The sequence below is a fragment of the Anser cygnoides genome, chromosome 21 (assembly GCF_040182565.1).
Source record: "Anser cygnoides isolate HZ-2024a breed goose chromosome 21, Taihu_goose_T2T_genome, whole genome shotgun sequence".
Taxonomy (NCBI): Eukaryota; Metazoa; Chordata; class Aves; order Anseriformes; family Anatidae; genus Anser; species Anser cygnoides.
In genome coordinates this window covers 4,241,663-4,267,364 of record NC_089893.1, presented here as the reverse complement: position 1 = coordinate 4,267,364, position 25,702 = coordinate 4,241,663, and the positions used below count along the sequence as shown (strand labels likewise).

The window sequence follows — 25,702 nt, the reverse complement described above, 5'->3', positions numbered from 1 at the left end:
TGTCCCCTCCTGCCACCCAGGTGCCTGTGAAAAGGGAAGGTCCCCAGCAGAAGGGTGACGGGTACCTACCGCAGCAGGTGACGGTGACAGGAACGTGTCAGCAGCGTGGGCAGCACCAGGGTCCAGCCGTCCTCTTGCTTCCTTGGGGCCACAGGCCTGGAGTGGGCAGGTCGAGCTGGTGACGGCCACCTTATGGAGAGGAGACAGCAGGCTGCAGTCCCAAGCGGTGCCATGGGCACAGAGCCAGGGCAGTGCCCCACACCACCTGATGGGCCCCTCATCTTTGCTGGCTCGAGCCCAGCTGATGTGGAACATGCCCGTATCTTCTGGAACTCAGCCACGCTCCCGCCGCCGCTCGAGTCCTCTCTAGGCCCTGCGACCCTTCGACGTGAGGGAAACCTTCCCCTGAGGGGGGCCTGCCCCATAAGGGGACATGGCCCCATCGAGGAACCTTGCCCCTTGATGGGACCTGGCCCTGTGAGGGGACCCATGAGGGGACCCAGCCCCATGAGGGGACCCAGCCCCATGAGGGGACCCAGCCCCATGACTGCAGCCCCCATCCCCTGTGTCTGTGCCCGTTCCAGCCCTACACACACACACCCTACCCCATACACCTACCCTAGGGCCCCATGCCCACCTCAGGATCCCCAAAACCTTCCTGAGGGTCCCTTACCCTCCTTGCACCACCGCCCACCACCTTCCCAAGTGCCCTTAATGTCCTTTTTCTTTCCAGAGGGAAGTACTGCTCTCCAGGGCCAGCTGCTTCCTCACAGTAAGTATGGCTACCCCCCAGCTCGTGAAACCTACGTAGCCTAAATTTCTGTGAGGAATTAATCTCGGAGGAATGAATAAGTCACGCCAATAAGCTGTGGATGACAGAAGAGCCACAGCTCCTGCTTGACAGATATTTCAGCTGATACCTACTGTCTGGGGATCCAGACACTCACTTTCTGAACAGCCCCAAGGTCTGCTACAGTTCAGTTGCCCTCTGCAAAGGACAGTGGTAGCAGGAGCACTTGGTCATTTGCCTCTCATTTGCCTTATTTAGAAAGTGAGGAAAACAGTGAGAAAGAGAGAATCTCAGAAGCTCAAAATGCGGAGAAAACTGAAGTAAAAGAAAAATATCTTCAGCAGGTAAGAGCCACTAACCGCAACTCTTTTCTCATAAATATTCCCGTTCACTCTTCGTATGCCATTTGGTGGAATTCTGGAATTTTGGAAATGCAATTATGGACAGTAATAAAAACTGCCTGGACCTGGCCCACAGTTAGGTTTGCATGATGTAGCCCGTTTTTTGATGTTTAGCTTAAACTTATTCCCAGTTGGGAATAAGTTTCCTTGGGACAGGGCTGAAAGGAGTAGGCTCTATAGTTAATTTCTTCATAGTAAGCACATAATGTCTGTTCTGATTTAATATCTAAAAGAAGCCGATTGAGAGTTCCCAGATCCAAAAGTGGATAATTTGGGGTGGGGGGGGCAGAATCTACTGCTGCATGCACTTTCACACAAAAAATCCTGGCATACAGACATTGAAGCACAGCTCACAGTTTAGGTTAATTTCTTAGTCGCCTTAGTTATTAATAGATCTTCTCCATTACTCTGTGCCCAGCAGCAGCTAGCGCCAAGAGTTCATTGAGTGTGAGATGCGGGAAACTTGGTAGTGAGTGGTTATTAAATCACCTTCCATAGGACTGCTTCTGCCTTGGCCTGTCACTCAGGGACAGGTTTAGGTGATATTTTTAGAGGCATAATTCATGAGCTGTTTGACCAAGCCATTACAAGTTTTGTAGAAACTACTCAGCTGCAGAGCAATCTGTAGATTTTAGCAAGTAACATCAAAATTGAGTTTCTAGATGACATTGCCTTTCCAAATGAAGGCGCAACTGGGATACCGTAGAGCCTTTCAGGCTGGACCCTTCTGGGCTGCACAGATTGCTGCTGAATTCAGTGGGGTTTTACAAAAGCAAACATCAATCTGCCATGGTACCACCCAGTCAGCACTTTAGTTATTGGTTCTTGTAGATATTTGTGTTCATAAAACACACTCTCCATTTACACCAGATTAGCAGGATTCACGTTTAAAAATTTGCCCAAGCATTAAATTGACTATGACAAAAAGCAAAATAAGTGACATGGTATCCAGATCTTTGATGTTCATCTCCTCCAAAACAGTGAGGTTGGACTGTGTATATAGAGCTTCAGGTTTCTCCTACTGCTTTGCCGTAAGATGCAGACAACGGTTGTGCTTGCTTTCAAGGCACTGATGTAGTCTGTAGATAAAAACTTTTCCTGAAGTCACCATTAATCTAAATCATGAATTGATGTTCCACATATATATCATGAGTACAATTCACATAAGTAGTGGAAACTAAGACAACTAGTATTAAATATGTGATAACGTTGCCAGCCTGACTCTGTAATGACACTACATTTTTTTCATTTTAGCAAAATGTTCCACATTTTTACTGAAAAGCCTCTAGCCTATATTTGGGAAGCAGGCCAGATGAGAGCAATCTGCAAGAGGTGCAGAAAGGCGCTGAGGTCTGCAAGTCTTTCCTGCAACTCAGCAATCCTCCTTTTCTAATTAATAACACCATAATGCATCTCATCCATTATAATCAATTAGCCTTCTTTCTAAATTCTGGCTAAAGCTAGCAACAGTTCCCTGATTCTTCCGTTCATTTTTTTTTTTTTTAATTCAGTAACAATAGATGATAGCAAGGTTTTGCAGCTTTGGGCATCTGGCAGCTACACGGATGGCTGATTAATTTCAGTAAGTAAATTACTTTCTAGAACTACAGGACATGCTATAAGACTCAAATATTCTAAGAAAATGAAAATTAATGCACTGAATGAAATAAGAATAATGTACACATTATTATCAGTCATAAGTGTCATTTACTGTTCAAATCCAGATTTCGGACTTGATTCAGACATTCTGTTCCTGCAGCATGGCCCCTAGGTGAGCAAAACCTGGAAACCCTGTTGTGTGGGTCCAGGAAGTGAATTTTGTCTCCACAGTAGAACAGGGTCAGAGTTTTTTAGAAGGAAAAGTTTGCTGCGTTAACACTCTTATTTTACAAACTGACAGCAATTTTTTTATTAGAAATGCTTATTTTAATTAGCTAATTTCATCTGAAATAGGACTGAAGCACATGGCAAAATAGCTGTTGTCTTTTAGAACATTCATTTCACTGGGCTACTCTGCAGTTTAATTCTCACAGGCTTTACAGGGTACTTCATGATTAACAAAGATATTTCAAAACTATAAACCCTGCAAATCTGAGTGATCAGTTTAATCCATTTAAAATAGGAACGCCTAACTTATCTGAATAGATCTGTGTATTATTACTAGATGGTTATCTACTCTGGCCACTTCTTTTGATATTGGTCTTATTTGCCTGTCTTTAGTTAGCAAGTGCTAAGGTAATGCTCTACCAGCTCATTTTATCATGAGGTGTTTTGGGTGTGCTCAGCAGGGTCCTGAGGGCACTGATAGCCCTTAATGGCCCTGAGCAGCCTCCCTTGGGATCTCCTTCACCCATGGCAAGAGCTCATTTAAGCTCAGCCCTGGGCTCTTGTTTCTTTCCTGAGTTAAAGGGTAGGCATGTCCAACTCTTTCTTGGAGTGTGTCATAACGTTTTACTAGGAATTTCTGAAAATGCCGTAATATACTTCTACTCGGCTTCAACAGGAATGTCTCACTGTATCTGGAAGGTGTTCACTTCCATGAAGAAAAATGTATGGGTGTGCTCAAACGTCTGGGAATCAGAATGCTAAAAAACTCTCAGTAGGAACTGAAGCATTGTTCCTTAGAAATTCATTCTTTCCTTTAACTGTATAAAGAGAGGAGCTTTAACAAGTTCTGGGATGTGTGCTTTTCTTGAAGAGAGGAGAACCTGGACCATTGATTGAAAGGAATCATTAAATGTTAAAAATTATCGCCATTTTAAATCACTTCTACAAGATATCAGAGGCTGGCTTAATCCAAAACTGCATAGTGAAGACAGGCTATCTCTGGTTGCACTTCTCAGATGAAAAAGGTTTGGTAATGAGTCATTATGCAGATGGAAGTCCTTGAATTACCCCAATCTTATAACCTCAAGATGCTCACACTAGTTCTTAGCTTTGATAAGGATTTTCGAGTTTACAATGAAGTTAAGTAGCACAAGATTTTAATTCATTTTTCTGAAATCATTGTAGTAGATATTTCTTTTCAGGCCAAGAAAAGAGAAGATATACTAGCTTTGCTGAGGAAACAGAGAGAAGAAAGGATTGCAGTAAGTTTTTCTTCTGATTATGCTCTAGATGCATCTCAAGGTCTGTGCATCCTTACAAGATGGACAGCGTTGCAAGGACCATGATTCAATGTGTGAGGGTTTATGGGGTGTTGCAAGGTGTACCGTGACAGCAGTCTTGCATAGCATAAGCACCTCAGTTTGAACTGATTAAGCATAAAGAAAAGTTGGCTACATTTTACAAACTGCCTAAGCAAGGAGGATCCTGTAAGCTGTGTCGTTATGAAGGTGTTAGGCCAGGCAGTAGGAAGCAATAGGAAACAAGGCACGTATGAAAAATGCTGGCTCTTGAAAGTTAGAACAACGTGGGACTGAGAAATGCAGCAGAAGCAGTGACTAGTGCTGTCAGAATAGTGGCGAGGAAAGGGACTGCCAGCATTTCTTGTTGAAGGCCCTGGATTCCTTATAGATGCATAATGAAAGGACTTTGGCTATTTAAATTACACCATCTTTAATGCAGTTATGTTTAAGTGGCTATTTTTTTTTAGTTTAATTTGCCAAAAGAATATTTACAGACTGTTCATTGTAAATGTAGTTGCTTAGATTGTTTTTCATTGTTGTCTCAAGCTTTTTTCCACTGAAACACTAAAACTCAGTTTACAATAGAGCTATAAAACTGGCTGTAGGTTTGGCATGCTCTGCTCCCTAAAAAGCTTTCTTAAACCAAATTTGAGCATAAAAAGAAGAACTCCAATTAGGGATATTTATTATTATTATCAGTAGTGAACACTAGATTTACTGATTTATAATGTTTTTCTGTGACATGGACGGATGTTTATCAGGAAAAGAAAATTCAAGAATAAGAGGTCTGTATTATATTAGGCAATCCTTTCTTTCAGTTGTAATTCACAAGATACAAAGCAGAGATAGATGAGGTTTTGCCCCATATAAGGTTAAACATCTGTTCTTTTGAAGAAACTACATATCCTGATTAATACAATTTAATTACACTTGATAGAAGAGAGTAGAACTGAAATTTTTAAGATGATAAGTGTAGTGATTTGAAAAGTAACTTGGAAAACAAGATTTCAAAGGATACTTCCAGAAATGACGTCTTCATTTTGGATGTAAAAGCACTCTTTTTTTCATTTAAGCTTTTAAATTGGTAAATATTAAGTACTTCCTCTTCTCAAAGTTCATTAAAATGCTGAACCAAGTATATCTGCTTTATCCAAATTCCATGCATTAAAGCTAGGCCTGAAACAGAACATGAGACTCTCTTCTTCTGACAGAGTAACTCATACAAATTTTTTATTCCTGATTACTCAGGTACTATATTAGCACATAAAAACCTCCCATACTATTGCTAGAATCATCTTTTATTTCAGTGTTTATACAAAGCTGTCTTCCAAGATAAGCAGTAAGTTTAGAATGAGCTAGTGATAATCACTGAGTCTTTTTCTTTTTAGAAAGAACTGATTTCTCATCCACATAAACCAAAGATCAAAGCTGATGAAGTAAGGTAATGAAAATACTCAAAAATAAGTTTTCCTCTATCTAAATAGTCAGGATTTATTTGGGGAGAAAAGATGCTCTGTTTGAATTACTCTTACTATTTTGAAAATGTCTGTTTTATCCTGTATTAATATCTGTTACGACAAAACTTAGAAATGGGAAGGCTGAAAGGCCGACTACTGCTATTGTTCTGTACTTCTTTACTCTTTATATGTGTTCCATTTATTTTTAGATAGAGGTTGAGGAAGGAAGTGGAAGCTTAGACATTTTTTTTAAAGTCATGAAGAGTTCAATTTTGCTATTCTGGTTCAAATGCAGAAAGTCAGGAAAAAGATCAGTTGTCAGTGGCTTCTATATTTTTGAAAGGGTCAGGAAATATCATAAAGCCTGTTTATTTCCAGTGCGTATCTTGTCTGAATGAGAAAAAGCATGAGCGCGACCTTGTCAGTTGCTGACACGCTGTATGGATGCTTTCTTTGGTTATACTTTGCACATTTTAATAAACAAGTTGCCTTGTTTATTTCCCAGCTATAGATCCAAAGAAAGATCACCATAACAGCATGTTACATCATCACATCATGCTGTGGGAGATGAGTCTGGAAAGGATCTGGAACATGGAAAGTCAGCCTTAATGCACGAATTGTTTGAGGCCAGTGATGTAGGTGTGACAGTTGCTAAACCAGGTGGTGAAAGATTCTTTTAACTTCCAGCAAACATTAGGCCTGAGGTTGCTGACAATCTGTTTATGTTAGGTCAGACAGTTTCCTTTCTGGCACTTGCCTGTGGCCTCCTGGATGATGTAAATACTGTTATTTTCCAGTGTCAAAAACTATCTGTTAAAATAAACAGGATCCCTGCAACTGTCAGGTGGGTACTGTGCAAGCAGAAACTCAAGTTTAAGGTCATCTGCTGTTACTGTTAGTCTGGGAGTGAGACGGATTGGAAAACTGCCCCAGCAGAACTACAACGGCATGTTTTGTCTGCTGCCAGTGTTGTAGTTGCTTTCCCTTTATGTTGTCTTCATAAAAGGGATCTCTGTTTCAGATTAAAGGGTGGTTTAACTGGTCTTAACAAGTTGCTTCTCAATTTCAGATGGGCAGGGTTAGTGGTTTCTTTTTTTTTACTACTGGCTAGTTGTTTCTTTTCACATTTTATCACTAATACTTCACACTCTGAACTGTGAAGTTGAGGCAGTTACTTCTGCCTTTACTGCCCTATCTATAGTTGGGTCAGTCAGGTGGGACCTGTGAAATCAGTTCTAAATATGCATTTGGGTGTTGGGCTATGACCCATGTGTACAGTGGTAAGTGTTTAAAAAGTGTAGCTTCTTTTTTTTATGAAGTTGCTCTTTATTCCTAAAAACCATCTCATCTTTGAAAATGCTGACAAGGTACCTCACAGCCCTTGATTTAGCAATTTCTTCCTTTTAATGAATGGCATTTATATAATATAAGTGAGGCCATTTTTCTCACACTGGCACCAGTTAAAGCAAGGTGGTGTCATTGAATATCCACAACTTAAAGACTAAGCAATGAATCTGCAGCTTACATCTTCCTTCCAACTTACCATATGGATATGAAAGCTGAGGAATGACTGACAGCAATTCATTTTGAAAGCAAATGCCTCAGGAAAACACTGGGCATTAGACGGAATTAATTCTTAGCAAGACTATTACCTCTGGAGCTAGCTATAAAGGAAAAATAGAAGTATCTGGAACAGGTGAAAAGGCTGAAGGTCAATGTCTGCTGAGGTGAGCAGCTGTGGGAGTAGGCAAAAGGGAACATCCATACAGAATCCTTCCAACCATCATAGGATATGTACTAAAGAAAGCCTAAGCTGTCTTGAACCTGTGCCGAGGATAGGTGTTGGAGCTGTTTACCTAAGTGATACTTATTTGTATGGGTAGGCTTGAAGTTCGGGTTTTAGATAGCAGCTTATGGCCTGTGAAGAAAGCTACTCTGGCTTATTATCCTGTTATATTTTTTTTTCATTTAAACGTTTTAATGTTTGGAAAATAAGCATCACTATTTACTGAAGCAAATTCACCCAGAGCACAGGGTATTGATTATTGCTGTATTTAATTAGAATAATTGTATTTTTGTAATGGTCTGTTAGCACTCATTACTGGGAAATATGATCATACCAATTTTACTAATGTCTTGTCAGAGATTTATAGCCTGTATTGACCAGGATGATTCCTGTTTCCAGAGGCAACTCAATGAATGGCTGAGAAAATATGATTTCTAGAAGAGCTACATTTGTCAAAATGTTTCACAGAAAATACACTCTTCCTGTTTCTTTCTTCGTTCGGTAGCTTCTCTTTTGTCATTTCTTGTCCCATTCCTGATTTCAGCAGGCTCATGATTTGTGCATGTATTTTCATAGACCTTCACTTTCCAAGTGTTTAAAAATAGAAATACTGATTTCTTCTTTTCTAGTGTGCAGGGGAAATTGCCTAAGTCATTCAGTGGTTTGGCTTTTTTAGCTTTGTTTAACTAGCAGCTTGGGGATTTTCTACTGAATTTGTATTGCTTGAAATGTACAATTTAATTAATCCTCTCAAGTGGATACAGGTCTATCAATGTAAAGTTATATGTCCTTAGAAAAAGAAAAAACATTTCTGTGGAGAAAGGCATTAAGCTAGTACAAGGCACCTCTATACTGAAACATATAAACTGCAACCCTATTTTGAATAATATTGGAATAGTTTTAAAAAGTCCAGTAAACTATATATCGATAGTGATAAACTCACATAAATGTAAGATGTGTGTCAAAAGGTTTTCATCCAACCTGAGTATAGAAAGTACTGAGGGCTGCAAAGTGAGGCTGTGATATTCTTAGGCCTGTATTTATTGTCTTGTGCGAGCATGTCTGACAAGTCAAATTTGGTATTGTTTTGGTACAGGTCAGAGAAGGTTTTGCCTGCTGTGGTCCTCTGGCTCAGATTCAGGGTGCTGTGCCATTGTAGCTGTTTGGGAGGATGTGATCGTTCAGGTTCAACTGCACTAATTTGTACAACGAATGAAGGAGGCAGAACTGCTTACAGTAGGCTGTTCCCGTTGCCTTTGTACATCAACTGTCTATTTCCCCTTTGTCTAGACTTACTTCTTTTTCTGCCTATGAGAAACTAGTAGTATGTGCCTCACCACTTATTTAAGTATGTGGCAAAAACCTCAGCTTCTTGCTAGCTGATTTCCTCCTAGCCCTCTTTTTTCCATCAGTGTTTGGGAACTCTCACCAGCAGTACTGTCAAACTTCTGGCGGTCAAGTTCCATCAAAGCTGTGAAATCTTCAGAGCAGTCTTCTGAATGTGAGGATTGGGTACTGCGTTTTCTTGTGCTTATATTTTTAATAGAACTCCTCAGTTTGACAAGAGAAGTTTCAGAATGGGATATGAATGCTGTGCAGTAGTGCACCTGATGGAATGTGGTTTTTCTGTTAGCTCGATTTTTCTTAACAGACTTCTCTGTAAGTTTTGGTATTTATATGGGTATTCCTTTGCGTGGATTCTCTGAACTTGTGTTCTGTAAATTTGTTTTCTACACCTAGTTAGGCATTTACAAGGCATCCCTGTTTAGACATACACATATAAGGATGTGACATTATGACACAGAATGGGTTAAAGAGCTCTGCACCCTGGCAGCTATCTTGCACTATTCCTTGTTGTACATTAGCTGCACTTTTCTCATCAACAGATTACTTTCTGACCAGGTTCTGTTATTTCCAGCAGGCAGAAGGTGTTTGAAGCAGACCATCAGGATCAAGCAGCAGTAAAGGCCCTCAAATAGTTCAGCTAAACTCTGATGAAGACAATGAAATATTTCTCTGCTTCAGAAAAAATATCTTATCGGAACCGTGTTGCTCTGGACTTCAAGCCATGTACATTTCTAATTTGACTACATTTCTAGTTGCTCATACTGAGACGTGGCATGACAGACAAAGGCTGTGTAGAGGCTTGCAGCAACCTATCCATCATTTTCTTTGTTTTGCTGAAGTTAAAATAAATGCTTAATTGCTTTACTTACTAAACTGTTAGGTCCTAATGTGGTGGTAGTGGCTTGGGCAGTGCTGTTTGTCCTCAAGTTTCTCTGTTGGCACTACAGCAGTAAACAATGTATGCAAATAGGTGCTTGTCAATCTTCAGAGTCCTTGTCCAAGCTGCTGCCTAAGGTAATTCAAGGGAGTGGTATAATAAACATCCCCTAGACTTGTTTTCCATGGACTTGAGTGGTTCTGGGATTTTTGACTTGTGGGCTTTGAAGTCTCACGTACTTTACTAGTCAGCTTTCAAAATGTTTGCTTCTATGACCTGAAAGGTTGTTATATTGAATATATTCATTTTGTGTGCTCAGTTCTCCAAAATTATAAATGGAGAGCAACTGTTTTACCTTTGTTGCAAAATCATTCTTTAAAAGTAGAAAACGGGTCAAAAGGAAGAGTCTGTGGCTAGTAATAGCGTTAGGATTGCACAATAAACACAGCAAGCTTCGTTATCAAGTGTCCATAGTGTTCGAGTGGTTGGAGTTGACCTCTTTCAATAAATAGATCAAAGAGGCTTCTGTCAGCTACTGCGCTTTCCTGCTGAAGAGAGCGAGATCTTTGGTGATCACTTCGGGGTTCTATGGTACTGCGTTCCCCAGTTCTGCTCTTGATGTGGGAGAGACTAGAAGAGACTGATGCCACATGGCAGAATGTTTACCATTAATTCAAGAAAACATGTTTATAATGCTGCCATTACTTGACATGGATATATTCCAATGTGGTTTTTTCCTTCAGAGCCATTACAGAAATGTTTTCCAATGAATTTAGTATGCATATATGCTAGAAAAAGGATAGACTTCTAAAATGATGAGCCGGGGGCTTAAGCTTTGTTACGGCAATACCTGCAGCTGTAAATAAAGTGAGGTTTTTAGTCTCTAGGAACACTAATTATTTGTGATTACTTTGATTACTTTGTTACTTTCTGTGAAACAAGAAAAAAGCTCTCTAAACAGGATGTCCTTTGTGCTAAGCATTCTTCAAAGACCTCATGGACTGGCAGAGCTTTAAGATAATGAAGCCTTGGCTGGTAAAGGCGTGAGTTCAGTCTTAAGCCCAGGCTACTGCCAGTTCAGCTGCTCAGTTCTTCCCCGTAAATCAGTAAAATTGCTCTGATTTGTAAAGTCACTGAAGTGCTTGGGCATTTACTAAACTGACTGTGATCACCAAGGATTTTGGAAATGCAAAAAGGATGCCCTAGATAACTATCGCTCTGTGTTTTAGACATGACAGACTGCAAAGCCATGGCCTTAGTTCATACCCAGGAACTTTCCGACTCCTGGTGACCTGGAGTGGAATGTCTTCACAGCTTTTTAAAGGATCTTTTTCTGTTTAAGGTACTGATTTCAGAAATAGCTTCTCCAGCTGTATTATGAAGAGCTGGTATAGGTTGGAATTTTTATAAAACGATTAAATTCTTAAAATATTGACGTGAGTATCTGAGAGGAAACTGTAGCCCTTGCAGCTCCTGTTTTGTGTCGCCTCGCTGCTCTCCCCCTTCCCGCAGCCTGCAGAAGGCTCCTCTGCACAGCTTCAGCTGGAGAGAGCCAGGGATGCCGGAAAGAAGAGCTGGCTTCCTCGCCAGCAGGAACCAGGCGGGGGAAACGCCGGCTCAGCAGTTACCAGCCGCTGCTGGAAGCCAACTTCCCTCCCGTTTTCGGTCTTGAGACGGTGCCTGAAGGGCGGCCCGCGGAGGGGCTGCAGGGGGAGCTGCTGCCGCGGGTGGAGGTGCCAGCGCCGCGCACACCTTGCCGGGGGCCGGGCGGCTGGAAGGGGAGAGCTGCGAGCCCGGGAGGAGGAGGAGGAGGAGGAGGAGGAGGAGAAGAAGGCTCCTCCCCGTCCCACCCCTGCCCCAGCCGCGGCCGGGCGCTGCGGGGAGCCGGGGCGATGCTGGCGGCCGCGGCGCTGGGCTTGGCGGCGCTGGGCTGGGCGGCGGGGGCCCGGCTGCCCGGCGGTAAGGCAGGGGTAAGGGGCAGGGGGCGACAAGGGGCAGGGGGCGGGTGGGTGCTCCCCGGCACGGAGCTGTACCCCCCCACACCCCCCTCCCCGAGCCTGCCCGTTCTGCCCGGGGAGGGCTCCGCACCCCGGGGGTTTGCCCTGCGCTGGGCTGTGTGCCTGCTCCTCTGCTAGGTCGTCTCGTTTCTCGGCACTGTAACGTCGCCTGTAGCTTGGTCGCCTCTCAGGGTGGCAGCTCGGGGTGACCAGCAGCGTTCTGGGCTGGGTTCCCCCCGGGCGGTGTCAGCTGCCTGCAGAGCACGGGACTGGGGGAAGCCCAAAGCCTGGCTGCTGTCAGCACCGAGATGCTCCCTTAGTCCCGCATAAAGCGACTCTCCTCATACCCAGAAATACTCTGTTGTTAATTCTGCCATGCCCGTGGCTGCAGCAGGACTTGTGGGGCAGCGAGCTCCGGGGCTGGCGATGTATTTTTCCTTCCACGAGCTCTTGCTTTTGATGTAACTGAGGCTTCCCCAGTCCTGAAGCCAGCAGGAGTGGAGGCAGATCCCATGTTAGCAACGAGGAGGTAAGGGGAAAATGTGAGGGACCCTTCTAGCACTGGTTAGGGCTGCGTATGCAGTTGTTCTGTTACCTAATCTGTGTTTGGAAAGTTAACTAGCAATGAAGTCTGGACGGTGATCAACTGCATGAATTTTTTCCTTATTTGAAAGCAATGGCGAGTTTGGCTAATAAAACACAGATGTTCTGCCAGTTAATGGAAAAAAAGTGCTCGTGTATCAGAAAAGAGCCCAAGTGTAGTTTGTGACACTATTTCTAGAGGCTTGCTGCAGATTTGTAGTAACGTTGTGCCATCTCTACTTTCCTTCTGGCTTTCACAATAGCAGTGGACGCGTCCCTCAGAAGAGGTAAGGTTTCTTGCCTTTTTCACCGAGCATGCATGAGCGTTAAATGACCAAAAGAAACACAGGTTCTGCCTAAAGATACGTTTTTAAATACTGTTTTTGCAATACAGCCAGTTTTAATTTCTGTGTAAGATGTTAGCAGACTCTGCGAGTACTTAACTGCTTAAAAGCTCCACTTTGAAAGGTGTTGGAACTTCCAGTCTCAGAGTAGCCGTGGTAGGACACTGAAGAGTAAAGAAAAGCCAGCATAAATCCTGGGGACGGGTTTATAATGACCTGTCCGTGCATGTTCTTGAGTACATGATAAATGTTGCTTTTCTCTTGTAATCACTAAATGGTTTTCTTCTGTAAAAGCATGGAGGTTAGCAGATTGTGTCTGTGGTGTGTTTGAAAATAAATATTTACTAAGCAAAACAAAACTGTTTGTTTCCGTAGCCTAAATATTGGGACTCTTCTGTTGAGAAACAGAAGTGTATAATTTTTAGATTATGTATCTTTTCACTTTGATCTTTACTTTCCTTATAATCAACATAAGCCGTGCAGCTTCATGCATGAGAGTCCTTGGTGTACGACAGTATGAAACAGGCACTGGGCAGTCAGTAACACTGCAAAGCAGAGCACTGCCTACAAATCGGACTGCCTGAATGCACCTTGATACACTGCGGTACGCTCCATGAAACTATTAGAGCCCGGAAGCTAAATGATTATTATGTCCGCATGTAGAAGCGGGTCTCTAATCTTAACCATTTAAAGCCCCTTTTTGGGGGGGGGGTTAGAGAGGGAGACGCATCCTTGAACTCTTGTAAAGGAAGTCTTTTTAAAAAGCTGCATAGGTCAGCTTGCTCTCTGCAACGTTACTTCTTTGTAAGGAAATCCTGGAGTCTTCAAACTGCAGAAAAGTCATAGGGAAATTGAGGTGTGCAGGACATGAGCGCTGCTGTGTAGAATGACCAAAACAGCTACATCCAGAAAGAAAAGTCTGAAGATGCCATTTGCCATTCCAATAATAGAAGAGGCTTTTTACCTCTGTTGTGTTCTCCATATGACCAGTCACAAAGCACAAAGCTCAACTGAATAAAAGCATTAGTGTCCGCTTTCGGTATTAGCAGGTATGGTTTCTGTAATGGGTTTCTTTCCATTTTTGCAGGACAGACAGTTTGCCGGGGTGGAACGCAGCGACCGTGCTACAAAACAGTTTATTTTCATGATGCTTCACGCAGGGTCACCTACGAAGAAGCGCACCTTGCCTGCAGAGCTGATGGTGGACACTTAGTCAGTATTGAAACAGAAGCAGAGCAAGGACTGATTCAAAAATTTATTGAGAGTCTCGTAGCTTCTGATGGAGATTTTTGGATAGGGCTTAGGAGGAAAAAGGCAGAGGTAGACAACAGCACGGACTGTCAGAACCTCTATGGCTGGACGGATGGCAGCTCATCCAAGTTCCGGTAGGTACCGGGGAGTGCGACTGACTGGGCAATATCTTGGTCAGGGATTGTCACTTGCCTTTAGCAATCAGAAAGGGTTCTTTCAAAAGAATCAAGTGATTTTGTCCCAGTTGTCATGTGTTCCTACTGTAGTCACTGAAGAGTGGTCGTATCTCCAGAGAGCGGTTCATCCTGTCCAGATGATTTGATAATAAATCCAGGTTTGCTGGAGTTGTTCTCACTGCTTGCACACTTCTTTTCGTCATTGAACCACAATGTGTTTAGCCTCAAAAGTTCTGCTAAGTTTGATTTCAAGCATAAATCACAGTTTTCTAGACAAAAGATACTCTTTAATCCAGGCGCGGAAGGTCTGCCGTTGTGGTATCGAAATAGAAAAGAATCTGCTCTAAATATTGGTGGGTTGAGGAAAGCCTTAGCAACGATGTGCCAGCTCTACAGTAAACTTCAGGCTCAAGAATTTTGCCTGGTAGATGTTTACCATTGAACCTGTAATTGGTCATGAAAAACAATGTACCTATACAATGTTCACTAATCATCGTGAATTTCATGCTGCATTTAGTCACTGAACCATGAATTTAATGAAATAACCCAAATGTTATTAAATATTTTATAGCAACTTGTCACCTAACTGCTGTGGGAACCCATAAGCGATTTTAGTTGCTCTGGACAGAACTGAATAAAACTCAATAACTGAGCCAAGGAAAAGATGTGTTGTCTTGACAAGGGGAAGTGGGGTGGTGGTAGGGTTGTGTTGGGAGGAAAGGGAGTACAGGAATATGATGATTGAAACGTTATTGCTTTAACACGTGTGATTTTTCCCTCATGTTGAAGACCTTGGTATATCTGGAAGTATTTCTACGGTATAGGATCAGCTTCCAAGAAGTGCTTGGCATGCAGAATATTGCTTGTTCCAAAATTAGTGGGTATTGAACATTTTTCAAAATGAGGATATATAATCTTAGAAGTGCTTCTTAGAGATGCATAAAATGCCTTTTCAGTAATGATTATATTATAGAGTGTTAGATAGTGAAGCCTACTTCCTACATCCCGTGTGGAAAGGCCTTCCAAGTTTTCCAGTGGTGAAGTTTATTACAACCTATCTTTCAAAAAGGTTTCTTTTTCTGTTAGCAGTTTCCTAATTAGAAAAGAACAGATTCTGTCTTACCTATTTCATTTTCTTTTTAAATGCATGTCAATTTTGTAGGCATTGGGCACTGAGGCCAGAAAGTAAAATTATTTTGACAGTGTGCACCGAAAGTCAAAGTTCTGAGCTTTCCTCAGCCTCGCAGGGCTTCTGCAGTATCATGGAAAGTGATTTCAGGTCTTACTTGATATGTTTGTTGTGTTTTCTTAGGAACTGGTATGTAGATGAGCCATCCTGTGGGAGTGAAATCTGTGTTGTGATGTACCACCAGCCATCTGCCCCACCAGGTGTTGGAGGTCCTTACATGTTTCAATGGAATGACGACAGATGCAACATGAAAAATAACTTCATTTGCAAATATTCTCTTGGTAATGAGTCATTCTGTAGCTTTAAAAAACAACCTGCTCCCAGTCCCCAAAAGGAGGTATGAGGAGATTGTGGTATTGACGTAAAAACAATCTCAGTATCTAATATCTGTAGGTACTTGCCTTGTGACTTATGAATTCTGAGATTTTTATAAAATATTTGAGATTTCAAATGGGAACAGAGAGGGAGAGAACATAAAAAGGGTGCTTGCTTGGACAATATTCTGTACACTTGGTCTCCCTACACAAACTTACAAAGAAACTTATCTTTTTTCTTCTAGAGAAGCCAACAACTGCTCCAAAAGAGAACTCTCCAAGAGGTCAGTTACAGATACTTGCTTTAGGGCTTTTCTTAACACTATACTGTCTTTCAGTAGAAATCCTTTGTTAACGTTCATTGTCAAGGACCCTCACAGACTGCATGCTCCATGGGCAAGAGGCATCCTTGCAGTCGGCATGTCCCTCCAACTGTTCTGTAACCCAGCCTGCAGAAGCGCGGTCCTGCTGGTGGTGCAGTACCCGGGGCTGCTGGACGCGCTGCAGAAAGCTCAGCAGAAGAGCACCAGTAGACCTTACACCTCTCGGCAGCTGGCAGTCTCTCCCATCCTCTCTCACCCTCATCTTTTATGTTTCTTAAGCTCTTGCAAATAACACCTGCAATATTAACTAAGATGCTTCTTTCCAGATGTCACAACAGAGCCCTTCAATCCGGTATTCCCAGAAGAGCACCATAAGAAAGATGCCAATGTAACAGTTAAAGAAGCCAAAGGTATGCTGCTCATTCAACACCTGGCCTGTCCTCTCTGTAACTCTGCAGGGCCACATCTCACATGTGGCTGCGAACACTCAGCACTTTAATTTGAAGTGTTAGACCTTAAATGTAGAAGTCTGAATTTAGGCAACTGCATCTCAAGGGGGGCAGGGACACCTTCCTGCAACTCTCTTCCAGTACAAACCTTTAACAATTGCTTTGACTACCAAAACGTTCCCAGTCTACAGCAAAGTACCTAAGGTCTGAAGAAGATACTTTAAATTTATTGAATCACTCTTGAAGTTCAGAATTTTTAATATTTTGTTAGTAAGCTTATTATTAACTATTAAAATCTTCCTATTCTTTCTTACCACACTGACTTACTCCTACAAATTCACAGATCACAACACTCCACTCTCTGAAAACTTCTGCTTTGTAAGTTTTCAGAAGACAGCATATCCCTAACTCGCACTGCTGTTGCCTTGTCACAGTGAGACAGAGTAAGGGTTGGTTTCTCATCGTGCGGGTTTGAGCTTATATTCTTTTAACCTGTGCTACAAGATGATCAGTCTATTGGAGTTGCTGGCTTTGCAAGGGTGTAGATAATGCTAGATCATGAACAACACTAGAAATCCATTGAGGTGTGATGGTGCTGCCTTGTGTAACTTAATTTTTCTATGTAGTTCTGTGCATGTTAAATGCAACTAGAAGTGAATAAAAGCTGGAATCTCATTTTTACCCCAGAACCTGTTCAGAGTCTTGCCTACATCCTCATTCCCAGCATTCCTGTGCTGCTTCTCCTGATGGTCATTACAGCCATCTTCTGTTTTTGGATTTTTGCAAAGAGGCAAGTGACGTTGTTCTGTAATAAGTGAACCTGTGATATCTTGTCCTGACAATAATTTTACAGCTAGCTACAGACTTCTGTAAGGTGCTCTGGAGCTGACTGTTTTCAGTCAAGTTTTTAAAAAGTAGCATGGATTCTCCAGGCCAAGTTACTTACGAATAACATTTTAAATAAATAATAATAAAAGAAGTGTTATTTTATTCTATTCACAGATAGACAGCAGTTAGGGAATAATGTAAAACAAAGTGATTTTGAAGGGTTAGCATTTAAGCTTCTTTATTAAAGAAGAGATTTTCAATATCAGAAGATCCCCTTCAAAAGTGAAAACCTAATAGAAATAAGAGGATGTGTGGTTGGAGCAAATGATATCGATCAATTTCTTCTTGCTTTTCCCTGGGCGCATAGTACCTTTGGTGGGGATGGTGGCTGTGGTGTTGGGGGTGTCAGCTTTGAGCTCTCAGTGTGCCAACGCACCTGGAACTCCTAAGTAGTAAATGTCATCCTGGGTCCAGGCTTTGAATGTCAGCTTTCCTCAAGGGTCATCTTTAGATTATTTTAAGAGAGGTGTGGTATAGTTTTGTTTGCCTCTGTAAAAGAACATGTTAGACTTGTCCTCTTTCCTCCATCCTTCAGGAGACGGGAACAAATGGAAGCAAGCCCAAAGGAGGAAGATGCCTGGCTCTCTAACCACAGGAGGAACAGTCCAAATCTGGAGATTTACAAAGTAATCAAGAAGCAATCTGAAGCAGATCTGGCTGGAACCAGGCCTGACATTAAGAATTCTTCCTTCCGCACACAAGAAGAGAAGGTGCTCGACAGCCTCTCCAGGGATTATGATGATGTGGCAATGAATACGTCGAGCGGCTTTGTGACATTGGCTAGTACTGAAAGTGGCTTTGTGACCAATGATATCTATGAACTGTGTGGAGATCGTGTGGGGAGGAGCAAGGAATCAGCCTGGGTGGAGAATGAGATTTATGGATATTAAGGAAATGGACAAAAAAGCCTGAAATGTGGATGACAAAGTGAAATGTCAACGCAAGTTAACCTGCCCTCCCCATGCACTTGTTTGAAAGATAGCATATGGGAGGTATGCAGGTTTGCATCATCCCTGTATTCTTCTTTTTCTCTGAAAGAATATGGGTTTTAAAGATCTAAACTGGAAAGTATTTATATATCTTGCTCTGCATCAAACCCCCATTTTGCCCCAGCCGTAGCTCAAGTCTTGATTACTTCTTGCACTCCAAAGAAGAAAGTATTAATGTCCTTGATAAACAATACAAAATACCTATTTATTTAAACTGACCCGCTCATCTTCAGAGGCACTGAAAGTCAAAAGTCAATCACTGGGCACACTTTCTTTTATCCTTGGCGTCCCAAAGGAAGCTGCCGTGGTTGCAGGGTGGTCATTTTTCCTACGCCAGCCTGTCCCAGCTGTGTGGCTTCCCTGTGACGCTGGCAGGCACTTCACTAGGAGAGTACTGTGCTTTTTACTCCTTTCCCTCCTAGTTCTTACTGCCAAGGTAGCGTGTATGAGTCGTAGTACAGAACGGTGTTACTTGCACCTTTAAGCTGGTTTTTAAAGAGTCTCAGTAAGTGCAAGGCTAAGTGTCCCCTTGCTTATCCTGGAAAAAGGAATTGCAAAGCAAGCAACAGGGGACTTCACTCCAAAGCTGAAGGAAGAGAATGGTGTACTCCAAAGCTTTCCGGTCTTGGAAATTGCTATTGGAAACTACTGCAGCCTACTTAGCTGTCCAGAGAGGTGCTAATTTGACCTAAGTGACAAATAGCAGTTCCTTTCTTGTGGAAGGAATAGCCAGTTGGAGGGTTTTTTTCCTCCTTGGGCCTGAGACCTATACTGAATTCCCCAAAGACTGACATCCTGATGTTAATTTCCATAGAGATAGTTTTTCAAGAGGTAAGTGAGCATAAGAAACTGGATTAAAAGTAGTATTTTGTCAGGCAAACTACAGTATGGTGCTAATCAGTTATAGTAAGCTGTTGTCTATTTACAGGGGCTTCATGTATTCCAGTATGTAGATTAAAAAAGTATCAAGGGGAGGTACTGAGGAGATGGTTCATGAAATTCCCACGTGAAGTGGGAGAAGGAATGATATTTTAACATAGTTTTCAAGGCATTGTTTTGAAGCCACATTAGATATCTATTTTCCAAACATTTAAAGGAGTAGAAATGAATGATGAGAGGGTATAGCTGTCATATAACTAAATATAAATTCAGGTGATGAATGAAATGAGAATTTTCCGGAAAAAAGTTCAAAAATTTTCAAATAAAATATTAATCTTCAATGCATTAGGAAGAAGACATACCAGCATCTCCCATACAGGCTTGTAATTTGTGATGCCACGTAGTAAAGAGCATCACTGTATATGTTTGAGAAGAAAGGCTGTGAATGGGGGTTAAGGAGCAGTGCTGACAAATCTGGGGTCATAATTAACTTGTTTTTGGTGATGTCTTTCTGACGTGTTTTGTTCACGAGACATGGTCAGATCAATGTTTGTGTCTCAGAAGTAAGGCCTTATTACAACAATCTCCATAGGAACTTGCAGCTAACTCCTGTGGCAAAGTCATTTGTCAGTGCAGCAAAGTAGGAGCTTGGATAAAAACATAGATTCAACTCAGTGCACTGAGCTGAATATATTCAAGGCAAAATCCCATGTGCTACTGGGTATGGGCTTGCTCTAGCTGAATGCCACTGTAAAAGTTAGCCCGTGGAAAGCTGGAAGTACGTGCAATTTTCAAGGCTTTTGGAAAGAATGGGAAGGGAATTCAGATGTATCAAACAAGCACAGTAGTTGCATAAAGGACTATTTTCTGTAAGATGTTTGATGTCAGTATGAGGCTTGCAAAACTGAAAATACAAATACAAGACTCCGGCACTGAAACAAAAAGGCACAGTCCATTCCTGTGCTCCCCAGTTGCTTCAGGCTGTAGACAGGCAACACAGTGTTGTTTTGCTCTTCTGCTTTTTAAAGAGGTTTGTCCTTACCTGAACACACTGGGGCTAAATGAATGCGTGGGGTTTGGAGCACAAGTTCTGCAGACTTTGAGGCCAAGTCAGCGGCCATGATATACTGATAGCAGTATGGTCTCTGGATAATTATTTTTTTGTAAGTGCAAACCTAGTCTGAGTTTCTAATGTGAATTGAGTCCAGCTGTTAATACCGAAGTCAGGAATATGCTTGGAGGCTTGCATTCAGAGCTGCACAGATTCTTGCTGGAAATCTTTGCATGCTCATAGCTGTGTGTGTAGAAAGCTTTGTGAGGTTACGCCATTAACATTTCTGTTCTGTCTGTTCTGATGTCTCAGCTGTTTCATACATCTTTAATGTATTCTGAAGGCAAATATGTTCAGCTTTGAGTAAAGCAGCTCATTTTGCTTTGTCTGCACTTATTCTATTTTCAATTACTCCAGCAATGGAGCTGTTTCTTAACTGGTGTTTTTATTTGAGTGTATCCCATTGGACTGAGAGAGAAGTGGGAGTGTCACGCAGAACCATGTCAAACACTGGGAAGCTGGACATCTGCATTGAAGAAAAAGCAGTTAGGATGCTCTGATGTATTTGGGGCCACTTGGATTCACTTCTATACTATGTCTGATCTTAGCCACCCAGTGTCTCGGTCCTATACGGAAAATGAAAATAACAGCATTTCACAGACTTCCAGGAATGCTTGGAATTGGAAAATGAGTGACTCCAAACTGATTTGGAGACTACAGTAATAGGGCCTTGTAATTGCCAGAATTTTAATTTTCTTGTCCAGCAGATCTGTGGAGCAATTTTGAAGCGTGTCTGGACTAAGTCATTATGTATTAAAAAACTTTGGATTAAAGACATGGTTTGGTTGAACAGTTCTTGTACCTGACCCTGTGTATAGCAAGTAATGTTTTTATTCTGTTGGATCATGTTCAACCTTTTCACAAGCCAAATAAAAATAGTAAATTCCCATTTACCTATCTAGATTTATTTTTTTAAATAAATCTGCTATTCAGTACTGGTTGCAATTACCAACTTTTCAACAAAACTTTTGTCTATAGATATCAAACACACAACTTCTGAACACAGTATTTACTGCAGTAAGAACTATTAGTCACTGAAGTTTATCCTTAGTGTTATGATTTAAACAGCCAAGGGAAATTTTCAAGCTTTATAGCCCTGTTCAAGCTTTATAGCCCTGTTAAATCTTTAGTTCAGATTTACTGACTAGGGTCTTAAGCAATCGTGAAGACTGTCATGTAACTCTTGGTCATTTCTCAACCGAACACACCTATTTAAGAGCCTGCAACAGTGGGGCAAGAACAGATTTCCATTAATCTTTTTTTTTTTTTTTCTGGTTGAATGTTTTAATTAAGACTATTTCCCTTGTCTGGGATACCTTGTGTACACAGTGATGGACAGTAAATATGATGTGGTGAGGTGCCAGGCTTCTACTGGGTGAGTTATGTCTGGGGGCATAAAGGATGCAATGCAGAGCTAAAAGAAAGGAGCAGGTTGAGGCAGTCTTGATGCTATGAAATGGCTACTGAGGCCAAAACTATTCAGAATACATAGCTCAGATCATAAAACTTTGTAGCTGCTTTGCCTTGCTTTACATCAGGAAATTCCAAGGACTTCCTAAACTCTAGGTTTTGGATCAGTCTCTTGTTTGTTTGTTTTCTTTCATTAGAGACCAGGTAATGGAGGGAGAATGACCAAGCAAATAAAGCATGCCAAGCAGGAACACAAATGCTATTCACCTATTGCTCTGCAGGTGAATATTCCCAACTTTGAGAGCGCGGTTTTGCGTACAAACAAGTCCATGAAGCATCTGAAATGATTTTAGCTCTTGACAGAGTTCATTCAAAGTTTGTTCTTCGTTGCATGGAAATAAATAAATAGGAAAATGAAGCAAAACCGATTTGCATAGGCCACCAGGAAGCGAAGATGTGCCAAAAGCTTTGGCAGAAAGTGTTTTGCGGGACTGAAACAACAGCAGAACTGAGTGCAGGACGTGGCTGTGAGCATGCTCTGCCAATATAAATACTCAGGAAGACATTTTTGGGGCTGTGTGCTATTGCTGTGTATTGCAAGCGTGGAAATATTTCGGTCATTTGCCACAACTGCTTCTCCCACTTCCTGAATGTTATAGGCAAGGGTTTTGTGCACAACACTTTTTCTGCGTACCTGCAGTGTAACGGGGTGTGTGCCAATCTGAAGCTGCTCCTTCAGCAGGCAGCAGTACAGCATCAAGCCTTGAAACAAAGAAGTAATTCTTCAAAAAGAAAGTCTTCTGAATGTTTTGAAAATGATACCCAGTTAACCATGCCTCCTGAGCACCAAAATCCTGGTGAAGGGAGTTGCCGGGTGCTACCAATCTTCAGGTTTTCTAAAGCAGTAACCAGTGTTTTTTATTAAGCAATTGAGTGTGTATCCACTTCTAGTCCAGCAGCCTTGGTGTTTTGTCTCTCCCCACCCCTCCCCCCTTTTGGCAGGCTCTAAGCATCTTTTAGGCATTGAAAAACAGGAAATGAGAGAAAAAAGCTCAAGCCAGATGTTGGAGCTTAGGTGTGTAAACATGTAAAGCCTTATTTTGGCAACTAAGTGTGTGCCCTAGTCTTTGAGCTGCTGACTTATCGAAGTCAGGCAAACTCAGCTGCATGTGCTCAGTGTCTCTGAAGTCAGGCCAGCTACTTCACTGCAGAGATAGATTAAGTAGGTATTAAGTCATGTACAAGTGACCCAAATTAGTGTTTTATTAGTAATGGGGCCGAGTAAGGCTATTTATGTCCTTTCCTTGCTTTGTGCATGCAGCTTGCATTTCAGAGGGTTTTTATTGTTTAAATTGTGTTGGGCTGCAAGTTCATGTCCATGGTGTCCAACCACAGTCACTACTCGTCTCCCCTCAAGGATCTTGTCTGATTTTGAGATTAGAAAGGTAAGCAGAAGTACAAGTGTTTTCCCTCCTATCTGAATTCATTGTAAAAAAAAAAAAAAAAAAAATCTGTCTCCTGTGCAGAACAGCCTATTGTGATAAGAAACAAAATTTAAATTATTTTTGAAATGAGGGTAATTGAAATTCTTTGAAATACCCATGTCCCGTTGCTGTTTCTCTGGGGATATTGTTTTCTACACAACTGTGGCCAGATTGTACCACAAAACAGATCTTGTGGAAAGAGATGGCTAGGGAGTGAAAGATATGCAAAACTTAACATTCCCAAAAAATCAGCTCTTGCCAGTGCCTCTAAAATTTGATGAATTGAGGTAACTGTAATATTTGCCTCTTTTTGAAATGCATTCATAGTAACTTCTTGAGAAATTGTGCTTTCGTACTTGGAAACTGCATAGCTTTTGAGTTATCGTAGGGAGAAATTTCCTCTCTGCTTTACATGGTGCCATAAACTTTTCTGGCCGGCTTTACTTTTCCCATCTGGAACAATTTTGCCCTAATCTGTTACGAAGCAGCTTGTAATAAACTGCAGTTCCTTGAATGCAACTCTTATTATTGTCAGTGGCTTAATCCCCTACACAACCCGGTATTGGTACCAAGGAAAATTGACACCAAAATTAAAATACAAAACAAGAAAGCTTTAAAGATCAGCTGCTGGGTACTCCAGCACTTGTAACTTACCCGAGAAGTCTGTCTCCCTGATTTCTCTTCTTTTAAAATCTTCAACATGCACATGACATTCTCGCAGCAGTTTGTTTGCCTGGAACATGTCTTACTGATGGTGAAGCATTCTTATGCTTATTTTAAGCACCAAGAAATGGCTTTTCCACTGAGTCACCGTGGAGGTTATTCAGCATTCTAACGCACTGGAGTTTTCATTGCTGATGAACAATGTCTTGTACCAGTTTGGCCCTAGAGAGAAAACGGAATACTTTAGCACCCCTCAGCATTGTGTCTTATCCCCATTCTGCAGATGGGAAAGGTGGCCCAAGGTTACAGACTCTGACAGAAGTGATGCCACCCAGTGACTGAACTGGAATTAGGTGAAAGTAAGAATGCACATATCTAATCCTCCACTTCAGGTATCGATGGCAGTGCTGGTTCTTAACCTGGCTTTGTTTCCGTATACCACAGGCCACTCTAACCTCTGTTAGGCACGTAACTTTGTGCACAAAGGAAAACAAGAAATTAAAAGCATCTAGGTGGCATCATTCCTGTGCCTGCCAGAGGTGGGTCTGAAAGAATGTGAATTGCGTTTACACGTTTAATCCTGATAAAAGGAAAATCTCCCATGAAACAGCCTTAGCAGGATATACAAGGAAACTGCTTCTCTGTTTAAACCTATTCTGTTAAACTCTCAGTCTCACTGCTGAAATCCACTCCTAAAATCACACTAAGGATAAACCAGCTAAGAAAATTTAAAGTTACCTTTAAAGGATAGTGTTGGGTTATGTGCCTAATCCCCACGGGAGATTTATCTCAAGCCTTTATCGTGTTTTTTTTCCCTTGTACTATAAAATCTTACTGGGCAGAGAAGTGTGCGTTCCTTCGCTTGGCTGTCTGCAGTGCTTTTGTTCTAATGAGCTACCTGGGTCAGGAAAAGGTAATTTTCTGATCTCTGACATCTGTTCAGTAGAGCACCATAGCTGCAGTGTTATGTGGCAGAAGCGGCGGCCACTAGAGGGCAAGTGTGCTCCGCAGTTGGTGTCATTGGGCTGTTGAAAATTGCCTGGACGTGCTCTTCTTATTTTGTCCAAGAAAAAAAAAAATATTTTGTTCTGATGAGCACTTGAATTACCTTCTTTGAAACACAGCAAAAGCCATCAGTGGCTCTGTACAAAGAGTGGTTTTGTGACTGCCGTTCCTCCAGCAGCGGCATGAAGAAATGCTTTTGCAACCTGAATTTTCGGGCCAGAAATGACATTATGCTGTGCGGCACGAGAAAGTTTCTGCAAAGAAAGTTTTCTATTGCAAATGAAAAATAATTTATAATTGATACTGGACCGATGTTGTGAAGTTTTACATGGATAAAAGCGGGCAGCAATAAAGTTAATTTTTGACTACTACAATTTTGTATAGATATGTATGTGACTGAGAACGAGTACCAGGCAACGTTTTGTTCTTCTGTCAGCCCCTTTTCGCCTGGTACAGAGCAGCACAACGTAGGGATTTAGAAGAAAAAGCTACTTTTAACATCGTGCGCTTGCCTCGTGCCGGAATGATTGATCGGTTGGTGTTTGGGATTTCTGGAACCGACACGAGGCGTTGCCAGGTAGGTGAGCAGGGGGGAAGTTTCACAAGCAGCAGCTCGGGATTGCATCATGCTCCGTGCACGCAGGATTACGGGGAGCTTGCTCACGTACCCATCCATCACCGAGAAGGGTGGATGGCTGACTAACCCCGCTTAGTCACCGCCAGGGCTTATTTGGGGGGGTGACAACACGGTGACTGCACACAGCAGCAGGGCTCTGGTGAAGCACACTGCAGGAGGGCCACCAAGCGACGCCAGATTCCCCCATTCCCCCTTTTCCCCCCCCAGTTCCCCACCCGCCGCCAT

The 25,702-nt window shown here is 42.0% G+C and overlaps 1 protein-coding gene and 1 long non-coding RNA gene across 4 annotated transcripts; one reads left to right on the top strand and one right to left on the bottom strand.

Moving 5' to 3' along the window:
- Positions 1 to 69: 69 nt before the first annotated feature.
- Positions 70 to 25,657, bottom strand: LOC136786719 (uncharacterized). The gene is made up of 3 exons (XR_010826143.1): positions 24,944 to 25,657; positions 23,827 to 24,057; positions 70 to 189 (listed from the first exon to the last, which is right to left on the bottom strand). It is a non-coding gene; the product is annotated as an uncharacterized lncRNA (long non-coding RNA).
- LAYN (layilin) lies at positions 1,191 to 21,171 on the top strand. 3 transcript variants are annotated; one of them, XM_066981088.1, is made up of 8 exons: positions 1,191 to 3,601; positions 4,221 to 4,280; positions 13,797 to 14,094; positions 15,449 to 15,606; positions 15,885 to 15,923; positions 16,289 to 16,372; positions 17,099 to 17,201; positions 17,835 to 21,171. In XM_066981088.1, exons 1-8 carry the CDS (start codon positions 3,544 to 3,546, stop codon positions 18,187 to 18,189), a joined length of 1,155 nt encoding a protein of 384 aa, XP_066837189.1. In that variant the 5' UTR covers positions 1,191 to 3,543; the 3' UTR covers positions 18,190 to 21,171. The 3 variants fall into 3 exon arrangements, with proteins under 3 accessions (XP_066837189.1, XP_047919565.2, XP_047919564.2); XM_048063607.2 differs by lacking the exons at positions 1,191 to 3,601; positions 4,221 to 4,280 and adding exons at positions 11,341 to 11,745; positions 12,629 to 12,652; XM_048063608.2 differs by lacking the exons at positions 1,191 to 3,601; positions 4,221 to 4,280 and adding an exon at positions 11,325 to 11,745.
- Positions 25,658 to 25,702: the final 45 nt, after the last annotated feature.